Here is a 13,935-nt window from a genome sequence, read left to right as displayed (position 1 = left end):
GAGCGTGCGGGCTTTTTAGCAGGGTCTGGTACCAGCCTGGGGAGTGGAAGAAGTAGCGGCTGCGTCGCCAGTGAGAGAGGAGGGGCAGAATGTGAGAGTTGGAGGAAGCTTTTTCTGGGGAAAGGAGGGATGTGTTTCTGAGTCCTGTCAGCACGTCTTGTGCTGGGGATCCCCTGCTCTTGGGGACAGCGAGTGTGACTGTCTGCTGTGGGACAGTGTCGATGGGAGCCTTGCTGTGTGGTGCCAGCCCAACACTGTGCCTCCCAGAGTGTTGCTGTGAGGCTTTATAAGCAGGGGGATGGATCCCTGAAACCCACTTGGATCTTTGTGTTTTCTGCTCAGGCACCTTCAAAGAGTTTGCTTTGTAGAAGTCCCTGAGTTCTTGTAGCCTTATCAGGTTGCAGGAATGTACTTGCTCAGGGCTTTGGCAATGATTTGGGAGTAAAACTTAGATGCTTAGTGAAGTTACTGGTGTTAGACCTGGTGCTCCATTCCACAGCTGGCACCTTGGAAAGAGACTCATTCCTAAGGGGAACCTCAGGTTTTGCATGGTGATGGTGCAGCTGCTGTTCCTTGATTCAGTTTGTGTTTCTGGAGTTTTTAGCTCTCACTTGGCTTTTCTCTTTCTCCTTTCACAAAAGGACAATGTAAATTATGAGAGAAATGAATGAGAGAAAAAATAAGTCTGATTATACAAATTAATTAATGGGGGTGGGTGGAAGGAAGGAATAACTGTATCTATTATGTGTCATAAATTACAGCAGCAAATGAAGATGCAGCCAAGCAGGTGTGTGCTCTGTAGCTTTGTGGCAACAAGTTCAGTTCCATCCTGGTGTGTCTCTGCTTTGTTTTCTTCTCTTTCTTTTTTCTTGTTTACCCATTGGCTGGGTTTGGTATGTTTCTGTGAAGGTGAAATGTCCTGGACAGGTTCAGCTCCTGCAGATTTTATGAACACAGACTGGAAGAGAGATTCAGCCAATGGAAAGGATGTGGTGGGAGCTCAGTCTGTCTTAGGTGGGACAGAAATTGTGAGGGGGTGGCCAGTGACAGGGTGGGTGTGGACTTGGCCTTGGCAGGTGTTCTGCAGCTTTCCTGGAGAGGATTTTAAACTTCCTGTCTTAAGAGGAATGGAGATAAACTGTTCCTCCTGTCCAGCATGTGTACAGCTGCCTCCCAACTCTCTTACAACAGGATTTCCAGTTCAGAGCCCTGAAGAAGGTTCGTATCTTTGATGCTCCGGATGAGCTTCCCAAGGAGCGCTCCAGTCTCCTGGCAGTGTCCAACAAATATGGGCTGGTCTTTGCTGGGGGAGGAACCAGCCTGCAGATCTTCCACTCCAGAAATCTGCTCATGCAAAACCAACTGGGAGAAGATCCCAATAAAATTGGTAAGGCACCTTTACGTGGTCTTTGCAGAGGCAGCTCTTACGGGTGGTTGTGGTGTGGAGCTTCTGGTGCAGTCCTTGTCATGCTCTTTTGTGTGTTTGAAACTACCACTTGGGTGGGAAGGCAGGAGCAATGTTTGCTGCACCTCCAGCTGGAATGAGGTCCAGCTGTTGGGAACATGTCACCAGGATACTCTGTGCCAGCTCCTCTCCTGGTGTCGCTCAGGATGGGTCACCTGTGTTCAGTGAAGTTGCCTTTTCCTCATGGAGAATGTTCCCCTGTCCCTGCAGCCACGCTGGCTTGGTAGCCAGTCCTTGAGCTGTGAACCTGAGTGTTCATCAGGGATGTGTGAGGAGGGAGACAGGGTCTCCCACTCTGAACAACTGCCGTACAAGGGAGAAAGCCATCAGTGTTCCACCAGCTCAGTGCAAAATGGTTTCTGCTCCCCGGTGGTCCTTACTGACTGTACCACCTGAGGACTTTATGTGCATACACAAGTAAAACCAAAAATCTGTCTTCTGATTTTTTCCCCCCAGCTTACTGAGGAAGGGAAGTGGAATTTTCATTGAACAGGAGTTTGGCAGCTTGTGAGACTTTTTGGGCTGAGCTGGAGGGGTTTCCTGACCCTTGGTTCTCTACCCATGAGCTTTAAGAGCTGCTGTCAATCGGACTGGGTGATTTTTGCATTAACCCCTTCTCACATCATTGCTTGTTATTTCAATTTGTCCCCTTCATTCTACCATCCTTTCCTTCTGTGTTTGAAGTGGAGAATGTTCAGAGCACCTTGGTTCCCATGAAGTTTCCTGTGCAGCACCTGGCTCTGAGCTGTGACAACCTCACCCTGTCTGTCTGCATGAGCTCCAGCGAGATCGGCTCCTTCGTTGCCTTTTTTGACGTCCGTACCTTCTTAAATCAGGTAAAGCCCCTGCACAGTGGGTTGGGTTCCAACTTACAGCAGGAAGAGAGACAAACCACTTTGGATTGTGACTTTAGGAAGACTTGGTTTTGTTCTCAGCTTCAACTGGCTCATGTGTTTATCTTTCTTAAAAGGCAAAACAGCAGAAACGTGCATTTGCTTATCACAAACTGGCCAAGGACTCTGGAAGTGCAGCGATGGTCAATGACCTGAAGTGGAACCCTGCTAGTCCTGCCATGGTGGCCATCTGCCTGTCTGATGGCAGCATCTCTGTCCTGCAGGTCACTGACTCTGTGAAGGTCTATGCCACCCTGCCTGCCTCAGTGGCTGTGACATCTGGTGAGTGCACAGAACCTCAGATACTGGAGAACAGAAGCAGATTGCTGGGTGTAAAAAGGCTGTTTGTCTGGAATAGAGGGGTTTTTTTTTAAAAATAAGGCAATCTTTGCAAAAAAAGGAAGGATTTAAACTCCCTGAGACTTGAAAATTGTGTTGCAATGGAACTGCTCTTTCCCAGCTGGCTGGGGGAGCTGCACCTGGTGAATTAGAGGCAACTGTGCCCACCTGTGGTTTGTGCTGTCTCAGGTCTGACTGATTTTTGCAAGGAACTGTGCAAGGAAGCGTCGTTATCTGCTGCTATTTGATCTGTGCAGTCCTGCTTTTTGTGGGACTGGATGACTCCCTGTTTGTTTAATTCAGTTTGATGGCTTTTTTATTTCCAAAGGAAAAAAAAGTTGTGGTTTTAGTGTATTGGTCCTGCTTTTCTGGGGCCTTGTAACTTCAGTTTCTTAGTGCTAACAAAATAACCCTTTCTCTTTTTTTTTTTTTTTTTTTTCCTTAGTGTGTTGGAGCCCAAAGGGAAAACAACTGGCTGTGGGGAGGCAAAATGGCACTGTGGTGCAGTATCTGCCTGTGAGTATTGTTGCTAAGAATGTCTCAGGTCTGGTCACTAGTTTGCAATCTTTTCTTTGTATCACAAGTGGAATTTTGATCAGCTGGCACATGGGATGAGCCCTGTGAAGTTCAAGTGTATTAGACCAATACTGGGCTTAGTTGAAGCTTTGGACCTGCCACTGAAAAGTGACAGAGGGGCACATGATGGGTATTAAAAGAGTGGGGGAGCTGCTTTAAACCAGTTCTGTAGGCTTTCTGCAAAACTTGCAGTTAGCTTTGTTAGTTGGATTTTTCCTTATATTTTTCTGCTATGTTTGCAGAATTTGCAGGAGAAGAAAGTGATCCCTTGTCCTCCCTTTTATGACTCAGACAATCCTGTTAAAGGTACATCTTTTTCTTGCTTTTTAACTTGTTTTCTCTTTTAATATGTTTTTACTCATTCCTCTTTGTGTAATTACAGGGTGATTTTTATTTTTTTTAATATTTGGAAAAAAATAATAATTACATGCTTTATTATAAAGTTGAAAAATAACCAGTTGATCAGAGTCCTTGTCTATTTCTGGAGTGTTTTAAATACGCATTTTTAAAGCTTATTTTTTCCTCACTAGTGTGATAGACAGGCCTGTCACAAGTAATATTCCTTTAGCATGAAGATTCCCGAATATAAATCTCATTCTCAAATTTTTGTGAGGTTCACTTTATCATCTTGCATCTTCAGTACAATGTCAGAGCACTAAGTTGACAAAAACAAGAGTACTTCATTTGGATATGACCAAACTTCATCCATATTTGGAAATTCTCCTGTTGTCTGGCCTGTGATATTGACAAGCAAATCAACACTATTTTGGTTTGTGTTTGAAGTTTTTGGGATCAGATTATTTGCCCCCCCCAATGATACTGAAGTTCTGCAGGCAAATCACTGATGTTCTTTCTCTTGGTAGTTTAGAAGTTAGTGATTCCCTGTTTGCTTCTGATTTACTTTAGTGTGCTGTGCACAGCTAAAATCAAGATACAAGGAAGCACCATTCTGAGTGTTTCTGGCTGAGGAATGTGTTCCCTTCTCTTTCAGTTTTGGATGTGCTGTGGATTGGCACATATGTCTTCACTATTGTCTATGCAGCAGCTGATGGGACACTGGAAACCCCTCCAGAGGTGGTTATTGCCATATTGCCTGTAAGTGCCAGCAAGTCACAACAACAGAAGTGTTTGCTTGTTTTTTACTTGTGTTACAATGACAAGTTGCTTTTGTTATTTGTGTTGGCATCATGTAGAATTCAGGTTTTGCCACCTCTGTAAATCCTGGTGTTGGGGGGAATTGAGTGAAGGAAGTAGCAGCCACTTGAAAATCAATATATGACATGTTCTCTGCTGAGATCAAATTATGATCTGAAGGCTTTTAGCCTCTGAAGAAAACCTTACCTGATATAGAGTCTTGAGTATTTTTGCTTTGTTTTTATAGGTTAGGGAGATGTTTAGGCCTGATAATGTATTTAGTATCAGGTTATTTATTGTTAGGGGGTTGTGGTATCTAAACTCCTTGGTAACCTCTACTTTTGTCCCTTTATCTTTTGCAGAAGGGTTTTGGTTTGTTTGCTTTGGTTTTGGTTTCTCAGGTGATCTCAGGATTCCTGGCAATATGTGGCAATGATTACTGTACCCTGATGCAGTCTTATTTCTGGGACATGACTTGATTTGTGCATTGGAAGGTAAATGATCAATGTTGGTTTTACAGAAGAAGGAAGAGAAGAGACCAGAGAAGTTTGTGAATTTCATGGAGCCTTGCTATGGGAGCTGCACAGAGAGACAGCATCACTACTTCCTCAACTATGTTGAGGAATGGTGAGTGGCAAGAATCATGGCAAAGTTTTTTCCTTCTTATGCCTGTCTGAGTGGTCGGTGCTTCTCAGTGTGTTGAGTTCCTCACTTTTGTAAACTGGATAATACCTGGGTATGGGGCAAATGGATAAAAGGCAAGCTTGACCTTTTTACCTCTCAATTGTGTACCTGTATGAAGAAGCTGCTCCTAACTGATTTGGACTGTCATTATTTATGATGACATGGTGGCTGTCAGATTGTTAGTTGGGAAAGGATTTCAACCCCTGATGATTAATTTTAAAGAAGAAAAATGCTCTACAATGGTGTAGTAAATCAAGTTTCCTTCATCTTGGGAGGAAAAGTCAGGTTCATGTTGTTACAAATTCATAATTAGGAATACATTTATATAGATGACAATGAATTGTGGAGCTGGGGACCTTGCTGTGAATTGTCATGTTGATTTTAACCTATTTGTGTCCATACTTACAGGGATTTAGTTCTGGCAGCTTCAGCAGCTTCCACAGAAGTCAGCATTCTTGCCAGGCAAGGGGATCAGGTAATATTTTTGTTCCTGTTGCATTTTTGCATGTGTACTTCCTCAAAAGATCTAAGCAAGGCTAACCTATGTGAGACCTGAAATGCAGTATATTTTTTAAAAAAAACACCCCAAAACCAAACAAAAAAACTTTCATTTTACACCTGAGTTGTACAGAATCTAAAGCTAAATTAATTTCTACATGAACAAAAGATATAAAGACACAAAAGAGAGGAGAAACAGTAACAGTATTCTGTGAATCAAGTACTAGAAGTCTATTTTTCATTATTCACTTGGTAGTCTCAAAATTTGGTCAGGCTCATTAAAATGAAGTGATTTAAGTGAGGTCACCAGTTGAAGTTAAACATGGAAACTGACCTCAGCTCTGACATGCAGTCATGTGTGAGAAGTCACACACAAAGCTGCTGAGGGCCCTTCTGGCATTTGTTAATCTTGCTAGTTTAAGATGCTCTAGGGTTTTTTTGTAGTCTTTTAACAGTAGTGAGCTGGAGTTCTGAGGAAGGCTGATGACAGGAAAGCTGTAGTTAAAATAATAATCTTCCTTTTTGCAGAACTGGGAATCGTGGGTTTTGGAGGACTCCAGCAGGGCAGAACTTCCAGTGACAGATAAGAGTGATGACACTCTACCTGTTGGTGTGGCTGTGGACTACACCAGCAACATGCCTATCCCCATCAGTAAGTGTCAGCCTTTCTTCTGGAATAGTCCAATAACAGCAAGATGGTCTTTGAGGGGCAGCCTAGTGCTCAGGGCTCTAGGAAATGGTTCTGAAAGGGACATTGACATGGAGAATCCATCCTGCCTTTCCATACAAGCCCACTACACATGGGCTTGGTTCTGTGGAGTGATTCAAACGGCAGTGTTAGATACAGTTATTCCTCAAAGCTTTCAGTGGCCAGGGGTACTGCACTAACAGACGTGGCAAGAAAAGGACCTGAGTGATGTCTGTGTTTCACAGAGCTGGGATGTCATAGTGAGATTAAATGAGTCCCATTCTGACACTGGGGACCTTCAGGCTGCCTGGGAGGTTTTCTTTGGACTGGTAGATTGTCATTTTGCAGAACTGTTTGATAAGAAGCACATTTACATGGATCTAAAGGGAAAGTGGGTTAGTTTCAAAGCCAGAAAAGCAAAGATCATGGAGGTGAATGCATAGGTTTTAGTTCTGCATTAACACACAGGGCCTGTACTGACTGAACCCTGCTGTGCTCTACATCGAGCCAGTGGAGTTATTGCTGTACTTTCTGTGCTGCCTGAAGGCTCTTCAAAGCACCTTGTCATAGCTTGAAGCTGAAGGTACATCTGAGCAATTGTGCTGTACCTTAGTGAATTCTGAATAGTCTCCCTTAAAGCCGGAGACAGATGGAAGTAAAGATGCCCTCAGGCAGAGGGGAAGGTATTGCAGTCAGGAGTCCTGAGGAGCACAGGAGGGTGCCGATTAACTGAGGACTTCACCTGAGTGAAAACCTACAGTAGAAAATTGAGGTCAGACTTTATCCTTGAATACAAAATTGAATTTGAAGCGTTTTCTCTGGTAATCTGTACAGTTACTGGATTAAGGAATCTGTGACAGCTCTTTTAAAACTCAGGTTGTGCTGCCTTAGAGTTTTGGGAAAGTGTTTTTGGAGAGGCTTTTTACTAACACGTTTTCTGTGTTCTCACAGAGTGCAATCAGTGTATTTCTGGCTGCACATTAATTGGCTTTGCAGTTCACAGTAAGTTTGGATTGCAAAAAATCCTCTCATTTGCCTAGGACCTTTTTCCCATTGGAAACTGCCTTTCCTGAACATGTTTTTCCTGAAGAACCAATAGGTAGAGACACATGGCCATCCACTGCACTGCCCAACAGCCAAAGGACTATGATTTAGCACACTTTTCCTGCTTCCTAGATTTGTTGGGATTTTTTGTTTAATCACAGATAAATGATTATAGAATGTTTTTTTAGAAATACAGGGAGTGGTTTGGGGCCTTTAATTGTGCTGAGGATATTTCAACTGAAGCAGACACTAGGCTCAAGGCTGCAGCTGCACCAAATGCAAGTGTTTTGTATCAGGTTCAGATCATCAGGACGTTTGTTTGATGTTGGCTTTCTTTAAAGTGGAAAAGCTTCCTATCTAGCAATTCTCTTTTGTGCTTTGTTTATGTGAATATAAATGAAGTGACAGGACCCAATGGAGTGTGGGGATTGCTGGAAGGCATAGAGGATTCAAGGAAGGAGCAGCATATAGGTGGGAAAAAAAAGGTTTACTTCAAAATATGAAAAGGCTTGGAACAAAAATTCGTGGTTGAAAGTTGGGCTTTGTCATTCAGGAGATGGCATTTGATTGTCAAAATAACCCTTCATCTATGAACTTATAAAACATGAAGTCAGGAGTAGGAAGGAATAAAGAAGTCTGAAAAAAGACATATGTATTCATGGAGAAGCAAAGGAACAAAGATGTAAGTGAAAGCAATAAGGGAGACATAATAAATGTGCTAAGCAAACCACATGAAGGTGCCAGTAGAAACAGACCAGGAAACTGGCTGCAGGACTTATATATGTGGTCTCCTACAGGTGAGGAAAAGACCCTCCCTCCAGCTCCAGTCCTGCTCTTGCTCTCCACGGATGGTGTGCTCTGCCCCTTCTACATGATCAACCAGAACCCAGGGGTCAGATCCCTTATTGTGACCCCAGAGCCATTGCTGTTAGTGGGGGAGAAAGTTCCAAAGTCAGCAGGTAAGTGCTCCAGTGGGTGAGGGACACACTTGGACACACTTGGATCTGTGGATCTATGTCATCTCCATCTGTCAGTTTGGTATTCACATGGATGGGGCCACAGAAAACTGAAACTTCAGTGATAATGGGGAGCAGTTCTTGGGTGTGTTGTGCTCCCAGGGCTCTTCTGTCTTTTTCACATCAGTGTGAAAATACCTAGTCCAGTTCCTTCTGTGGGATCTCAAGCACTTTGCAGACTGTGCACTTGGACTCTCCTGTGCAGTCAACCTTTGGGGAACAGAGCCAAAGCAATTCTAGGAGGCACTTTGCCTGGGTTTGGGTGTATGCCTGGAACTGCAGCAGTGACTGCAGTCTGTGCCTGGGGACAAGGACCAAGCACTGTGCAGACCCTCCCCATGCTGCAGAGGTGATAGTTTTCTGTTGGGTATTTTGCCATGGGAGGTCACGATGGGAACTAAGGTTTTTGGCTGCAGCAAAAGCTTAATGAAACAATAGCTTTCTGCAACACTGAAAACTGTGTTAGCAGTTGAAGAGTGGTAGCTTTATCTGAGTTCTACATGTGCTGCCATATGTAGTGTGAGGAGAGCAGTTCCCTGGGCTGGGGCAGGCAGGTGAGCTGGTTGTTGTTGCTGTCTGCATGCATGTAATAATTGCAAACCCACAGTTTTCTTCCCTAAGCCCGAAGTAGCTTCTCCTTCCCCAAACAGAGGGCTTCTGTTTGGCAGCCTGCCTCTCTGCAGCACTGGCTGGCTTGTGTGCTGCTGACAGCCTGGCTTATTTGGGATGGCAGGAACCTCATCAGAATCAATTGAGGAAAGTGAAGCCTTTTCACAGGAAATTTCAGACAACGTTAATTTAGACAGACTATCATATTGATCATGGCTTGGACTTAATTTCTGTATTACTTCCTGAGTTTGGGGACTGGAAACCCAGCTCTGCCATCTCTCTTCCTCACTGTTCTGTCTGTCCAGTGAGCAAGATAGTGCTGAACTATCCCCATCAAAAACATTTGGCCTTGCAATACCTTCTACCATCAGTCAGTGCAACTGAATGAGTTTCTTCCTTCCCCATTTGTCTTTGCAGGAAGTACAACCACGACTCCAACCACTCCCCCAACTTCTTTAAAGCCTGACCCGGTACCAGGTGTTGCTCCTCCTACGCCTGCCTCAAGCCAGCCTCCTGCAGGGGGTGGAGCAGCTGCTTTTTCCTTTGTAACTCCGACTGTGAAGATGCCAGGCACTACCAGCAGTGATCCTCCACCTTACCCTTTTGCCACTGATGCCTCCAAGCAAGCCCAGGCTCCCAATCTGACTGGAGCAACAACATTCTCTTTCTCCTCTTCTTCTCCTAAGGCACCTATGACTCCTGCTCCTTCTGCAGGCACTGCTACAGCCACTGCCACCTCCTTTTCATTTGGAGCCATGAACTTTAAGCCAGCTGTAGACAGCTCACCTGGGTCATCACCCTCCACAATACCTGCTACACAAAAGTCATCTTTTGCCCCTTCAGCTTCTTCAGTCAAAGTGAACCTCAGTGAGAAGTAAATAGATACAACAGTTAATGCAGTGGCTGGATAGTTGTTAAATTGCTTGTTAAGTGGACAGTGTGTGGTAATTCTGGCTTTTTGCCCTGACAGCTGTTCCTCATGCTCCCAAGAAAGCACTGGAGAAGCCTTTCTTTATCCAAGACATAGCCATCTTGGCTGTGAAAACTCTCAGTGCTTCTCATGCTAGAGGTCACGTCCCTGGCCAAAATGCTAGTTGGTACAATGCCAAAAATTAGACCAATAATTTGAGACTTAATTTTTTCATGTCTTTGCTTCATGCACATCAAATTTTAATTCCATGCCTTGATTTGATGCAAACTGTGGTTAAAGACTATTGGGGAGCACTGGTATTTGAAATCCAGTATGCCTAGGACTGGTTTAGTGTGGTGGTGATAGCACAGGTTTCTGTGACTGTTGAAGGTTCTTTACCCTGACCTAAAGAGTAATTTGCAGAGCTGAGAGGAACCTGTATCCATAGCTGATGGATTTCTTTTCCACTTCTGTCTTCAGTGGAAAGGGTGCCAGACCTTTTGGTTTTATTCTTAAACAGATTCTTGGCCTCTGAACACAGGATCTGAATTCTTCCAAGCCTGTTTGTGCCAACTGGAAGAAAACTAATATTGATTAGAAACTATGTAAAATGGAGTTGAGTGATGAATGTTCTCAGATTTCATGTACCCACTCTTCCCTCTAACTCCTGAGAGACTTTCTCTCTCTTTTTTAGAAAGAATGGTTTAAAACACAGAGCTCTGTTAATTGGAGCTTCTTTCTGTGGAGAGCAATTTCCATATAAATGCATCTTAAGAAATTTGTGATAGTTCAAATGATTATTTTTTAATTAGGAAAAATCTTTACTACACCAGCATCAGATAATAATTCTTACAGCTTTTAAAATTTGATACTTTGTGTATATGGCAAATTATATGCTTGTGAATTGGCTGAATACTTAATTTGGCTGCCTCGAGGACTTGAGTTTGCAGATGAGTGGAAGTTCATACCCTCTTGCAGAATTTCTGGTTTGAGTCTTGCTGCAGGGATGGCACTCAGCTCAGGTCTGCTGTAGCTGGTGCTTTGGTTCAAAGTGATGAGATGCATTTTGAAACAGGGTGGTATTTCTTGCTGACATTTGGCTTTTGCTCACTGGGTGGGTCTATGGTAGCAATCTTTGTGGTGTTCAGAAGTTACCCTGATGGCTCCTTCCCACTGTCTCCAGATGCTACACTTGTACCTGGAGCTTGAGTGGTTGCTAATGCCAGAGGATGTTAATGCATTAAAACTTAGTGCTTCATTTTGGATGGAAGGAAACAGCCAGGACCAGTTCAGAGCTGAAAGATGTTCTGCTTTCTCTTGCAGGTTTGCTGCTGTAGACACCTCTTCTCCCACTAGCAGCACTGCTCAATGCACTTCCCCAATGTTTTCCTTCTCATCCACTTCAAAAACTGGTTCTGGAGCTCCCCTGAGCCAACCCACACCCCTTGCAGCCTCTTCTCCTACACCACTGAAGCCTTCAACCCCTGTGCCCACCACAGGTAGGAATCTGCTGCATATTATTGAGAACAATGCACCACAAAGAATGCTCTAAAAAGTTTAGGACATATTGAGCTTCATTTGCCTTCTTTCTTCTCCCTTCTTATGTTTCCTGCTGTGTTTCCTAGTGCAGCAGACCTCCTGATTTGCACACTGTAATGATGTGACAGACTTAGTACTGAAGTTGAGAAGTTTATCCATTTGTGCACTTTGTTCCCCAGAGAGCCATATGTGAAATGAATATATTCAGCTGCTTCAGTTCATCCAGAAGTTCTGGCATTTTCAGTGCTCTGTAGCACAGCTCTGATTATGAATGTTTCTGGGCAATCACAGAGATGCCCTGTCCTGCATCTGGAGTGGCTAGAGTTCAAAATGGTTAAAGGCACGTTTGAATTTGTTAGCATTCAGTTGTTAGCAGAATAATATTCCATCTGTCAAATGACTGTGTAACTGAGGGTCTTGAGGTCCTTCAGGAGTGGGGCAGCCAGATAATTGAAGTGACAGTTGTGACCCTCAGCAGAGAAGTTGAGTGGGAGTGAAACAGCACCTTAGGAAGGTGTGTTCTTGCACGGGGGCTCGTCCCATTATTGCTTTTGGATTTGACAGCAACGATGATGGTTGTGTCTGAGCACAACGTGTTTTCTCAAGCTTTGTATAAGTTCATAAATTAATGTTCCTCTCTTTAAATTCCAGTGGCACGTCCTGCTCAAAATATACCTTCAACTTCTTTACTGCAGAAAACAGCCAAAATCACCCCTTCTGCAGCAAAGCCAGGCTCTACTCAGGTAATGGGAATGTGAGTAGATTCTTGAGAGGATGAATGTATTTACATGGCCTATGAATTGCTTAGAATCCATTGGACTGGATGACTGTTCCTAGGTCAAAGAATTAGTTAACTTTTGACATGAAAATAGTAGCAAATCAGTAGGACTGAAACTTTGGTCTCTGCCTGTCTTTAAAGAGATGTTTGATGTGTGTTGTCATGATCAGATTTGTAGAAACTGATTTCTTCCTGTTGTTACAGAAATAGGGTTTCACAGCTCTCCTAGCTAATAAGCAGTCAAGAGATGCCTTGACTGTATATTGAGTTTGTTGGACATAAAAATCAAAGCAGTAAACCACAGCAACACATAAAGAAATTCCTTTGCTTTCAGGAAGCTTTAGCCATGTTATCTCCAGGCAGTCTGCAATCCTACTTCAAACATGCACACACCAGTCCTAGTTTTCTGTGGAACTTATGGCAGTTGTCTCCCTGGTGACTGGTGTCTGAGTGGAGTTTCTAACAGCAGGCTCTTTTGATATTCTAAGCTGCCTGTTGCTAAGGATATATCCCTAATATTGGTTTTGGGGTTGGATTGTTTTTTTTTCAGGGCAAATCTGCACTCTCCAGCACAGCTTTAGAGAAACCAGCTCACCAGTGGAAGGATTCAGACCCTGTCATAGCAGGAATCAGAGAGGAGGTGAGATCTTTTCTTCATTTTGGAAGCTGTGAGACCACTGTATTGGTACACAGGCACTTATTTTCAGTTCACCTGTGTTCTGATGGTGTCTGTCAGTAGTTTAGGAATCAGAATGGGATTTTTTTTCCAAGATAATCAGGCTGGTTTATAACTGCTGTTTGTGTCCTATTCGGGCATCTTTAGTTTCAGTTGTGGTGCTGGAAAACTTGAGTATTCTTTCCTGTTAATGTTCAAGAAGAATTTCCTGCTTTGGCTGCAAAGCAACAATTTATGGTGTAGTAGAAACATTATCCAAGAGCTGTGAGACTTGTTCCAGACCCTGGTATGTGTCAGTGGCTGCACTTTCTTCTGCTTGACTTTGTAGATTGCACATTTCCAAAAGGAGATGGAAGAACTGAAGGCCCGGACTTCCAAAGCCTGTTTCCAAGTGGGTACTCCTGAGGAGATGAAGATGTTGCAAAGTGAGTCAGATGATCTTCACACCTTCCTCTTGGAAATTAAAGAGACAACAGAGGTGAGCAGAGAATCTTCAAACTATTTAACTCCTCAGCAATGAATGTTCCTACTTACCGAGTTATAGCTGAGCTTATGTCGATGGAACATCTGACTCTGCTGCTTTAATGTGGGGGTGACATCTGCATTTATGGTTTCAGGCAGACAATTGCAGAAACCCCTGTGCAAGAGATGGCAGGGAAAAAATGTTACTTTGGACCTTGTCCCATCTGTTTTATTTCTTTTTGCAGTCACTTCATGGAGATATTAGTATTCTGAAGACAACCTTGCTGGAGGGATTTGCAGGGGTAGAAGAGGCCAGAGAACAGAACGAACGGAATCACAGCTCGGGGTATTTACACTTGCTGTATAAGAAACCTTTGGATCCCAAGAGTGAAGCACAGCTTCAGGTATGAAGCATGTCAGCCAACTTCTAATCCAGAGTTTTAAGTAAAATTGAGGCTTGGTGTGCAAGTTACCAGTATCTTCTTTCTGCCTTAGGTGTTTGCTGTTTCAACACAGTGTAGTAACAGTGTGATGAGTTTTGTTTTCCAGGAGTTTGCAAGATATACTCAAAATCCTTTCCTAACGCTTCTCTGTTGCCATTTGCAGTGATGATTCAAAACTCCT

The 13,935-nt window shown here is 43.6% G+C and overlaps 1 protein-coding gene across 1 annotated transcript in view; it reads left to right on the top strand.

The window, feature by feature from the left end:
• Positions 1 to 13,935, top strand: part of NUP214 (nucleoporin 214kDa) — a 44,973-nt gene that overhangs the window by 3,289 nt on the left and 27,749 nt on the right. Inside the window, exons 2-17 of the mRNA XM_009998983.1 lie at positions 1,192 to 1,387; positions 2,150 to 2,301; positions 2,436 to 2,640; positions 3,143 to 3,213; positions 3,516 to 3,579; positions 4,265 to 4,368; positions 4,928 to 5,034; positions 5,500 to 5,566; positions 6,118 to 6,241; positions 8,119 to 8,280; positions 9,364 to 9,820; positions 11,180 to 11,355; positions 12,047 to 12,138; positions 12,724 to 12,813; positions 13,178 to 13,327; positions 13,557 to 13,715. Coding sequence (XP_009997285.1) covers positions 1,192 to 1,387; positions 2,150 to 2,301; positions 2,436 to 2,640; positions 3,143 to 3,213; positions 3,516 to 3,579; positions 4,265 to 4,368; positions 4,928 to 5,034; positions 5,500 to 5,566; positions 6,118 to 6,241; positions 8,119 to 8,280; positions 9,364 to 9,820; positions 11,180 to 11,355; positions 12,047 to 12,138; positions 12,724 to 12,813; positions 13,178 to 13,327; positions 13,557 to 13,715 — 2,376 coding nt within the window. The remainder of the gene's footprint in view (positions 1 to 1,191; positions 1,388 to 2,149; positions 2,302 to 2,435; positions 2,641 to 3,142; positions 3,214 to 3,515; positions 3,580 to 4,264; positions 4,369 to 4,927; positions 5,035 to 5,499; positions 5,567 to 6,117; positions 6,242 to 8,118; positions 8,281 to 9,363; positions 9,821 to 11,179; positions 11,356 to 12,046; positions 12,139 to 12,723; positions 12,814 to 13,177; positions 13,328 to 13,556; positions 13,716 to 13,935) is intronic.

The sequence above is a fragment of the Chaetura pelagica genome, unplaced genomic scaffold, assembly GCF_000747805.2.
Source record: "Chaetura pelagica isolate M959 unplaced genomic scaffold, ChaPel_1.0 scaffold405, whole genome shotgun sequence".
Taxonomy (NCBI): domain Eukaryota; kingdom Metazoa; phylum Chordata; class Aves; order Apodiformes; family Apodidae; genus Chaetura; species Chaetura pelagica.
Note: the sequence above shows the minus strand (reverse complement) of the source record. Positions and strands in the feature narration are given on the sequence as shown.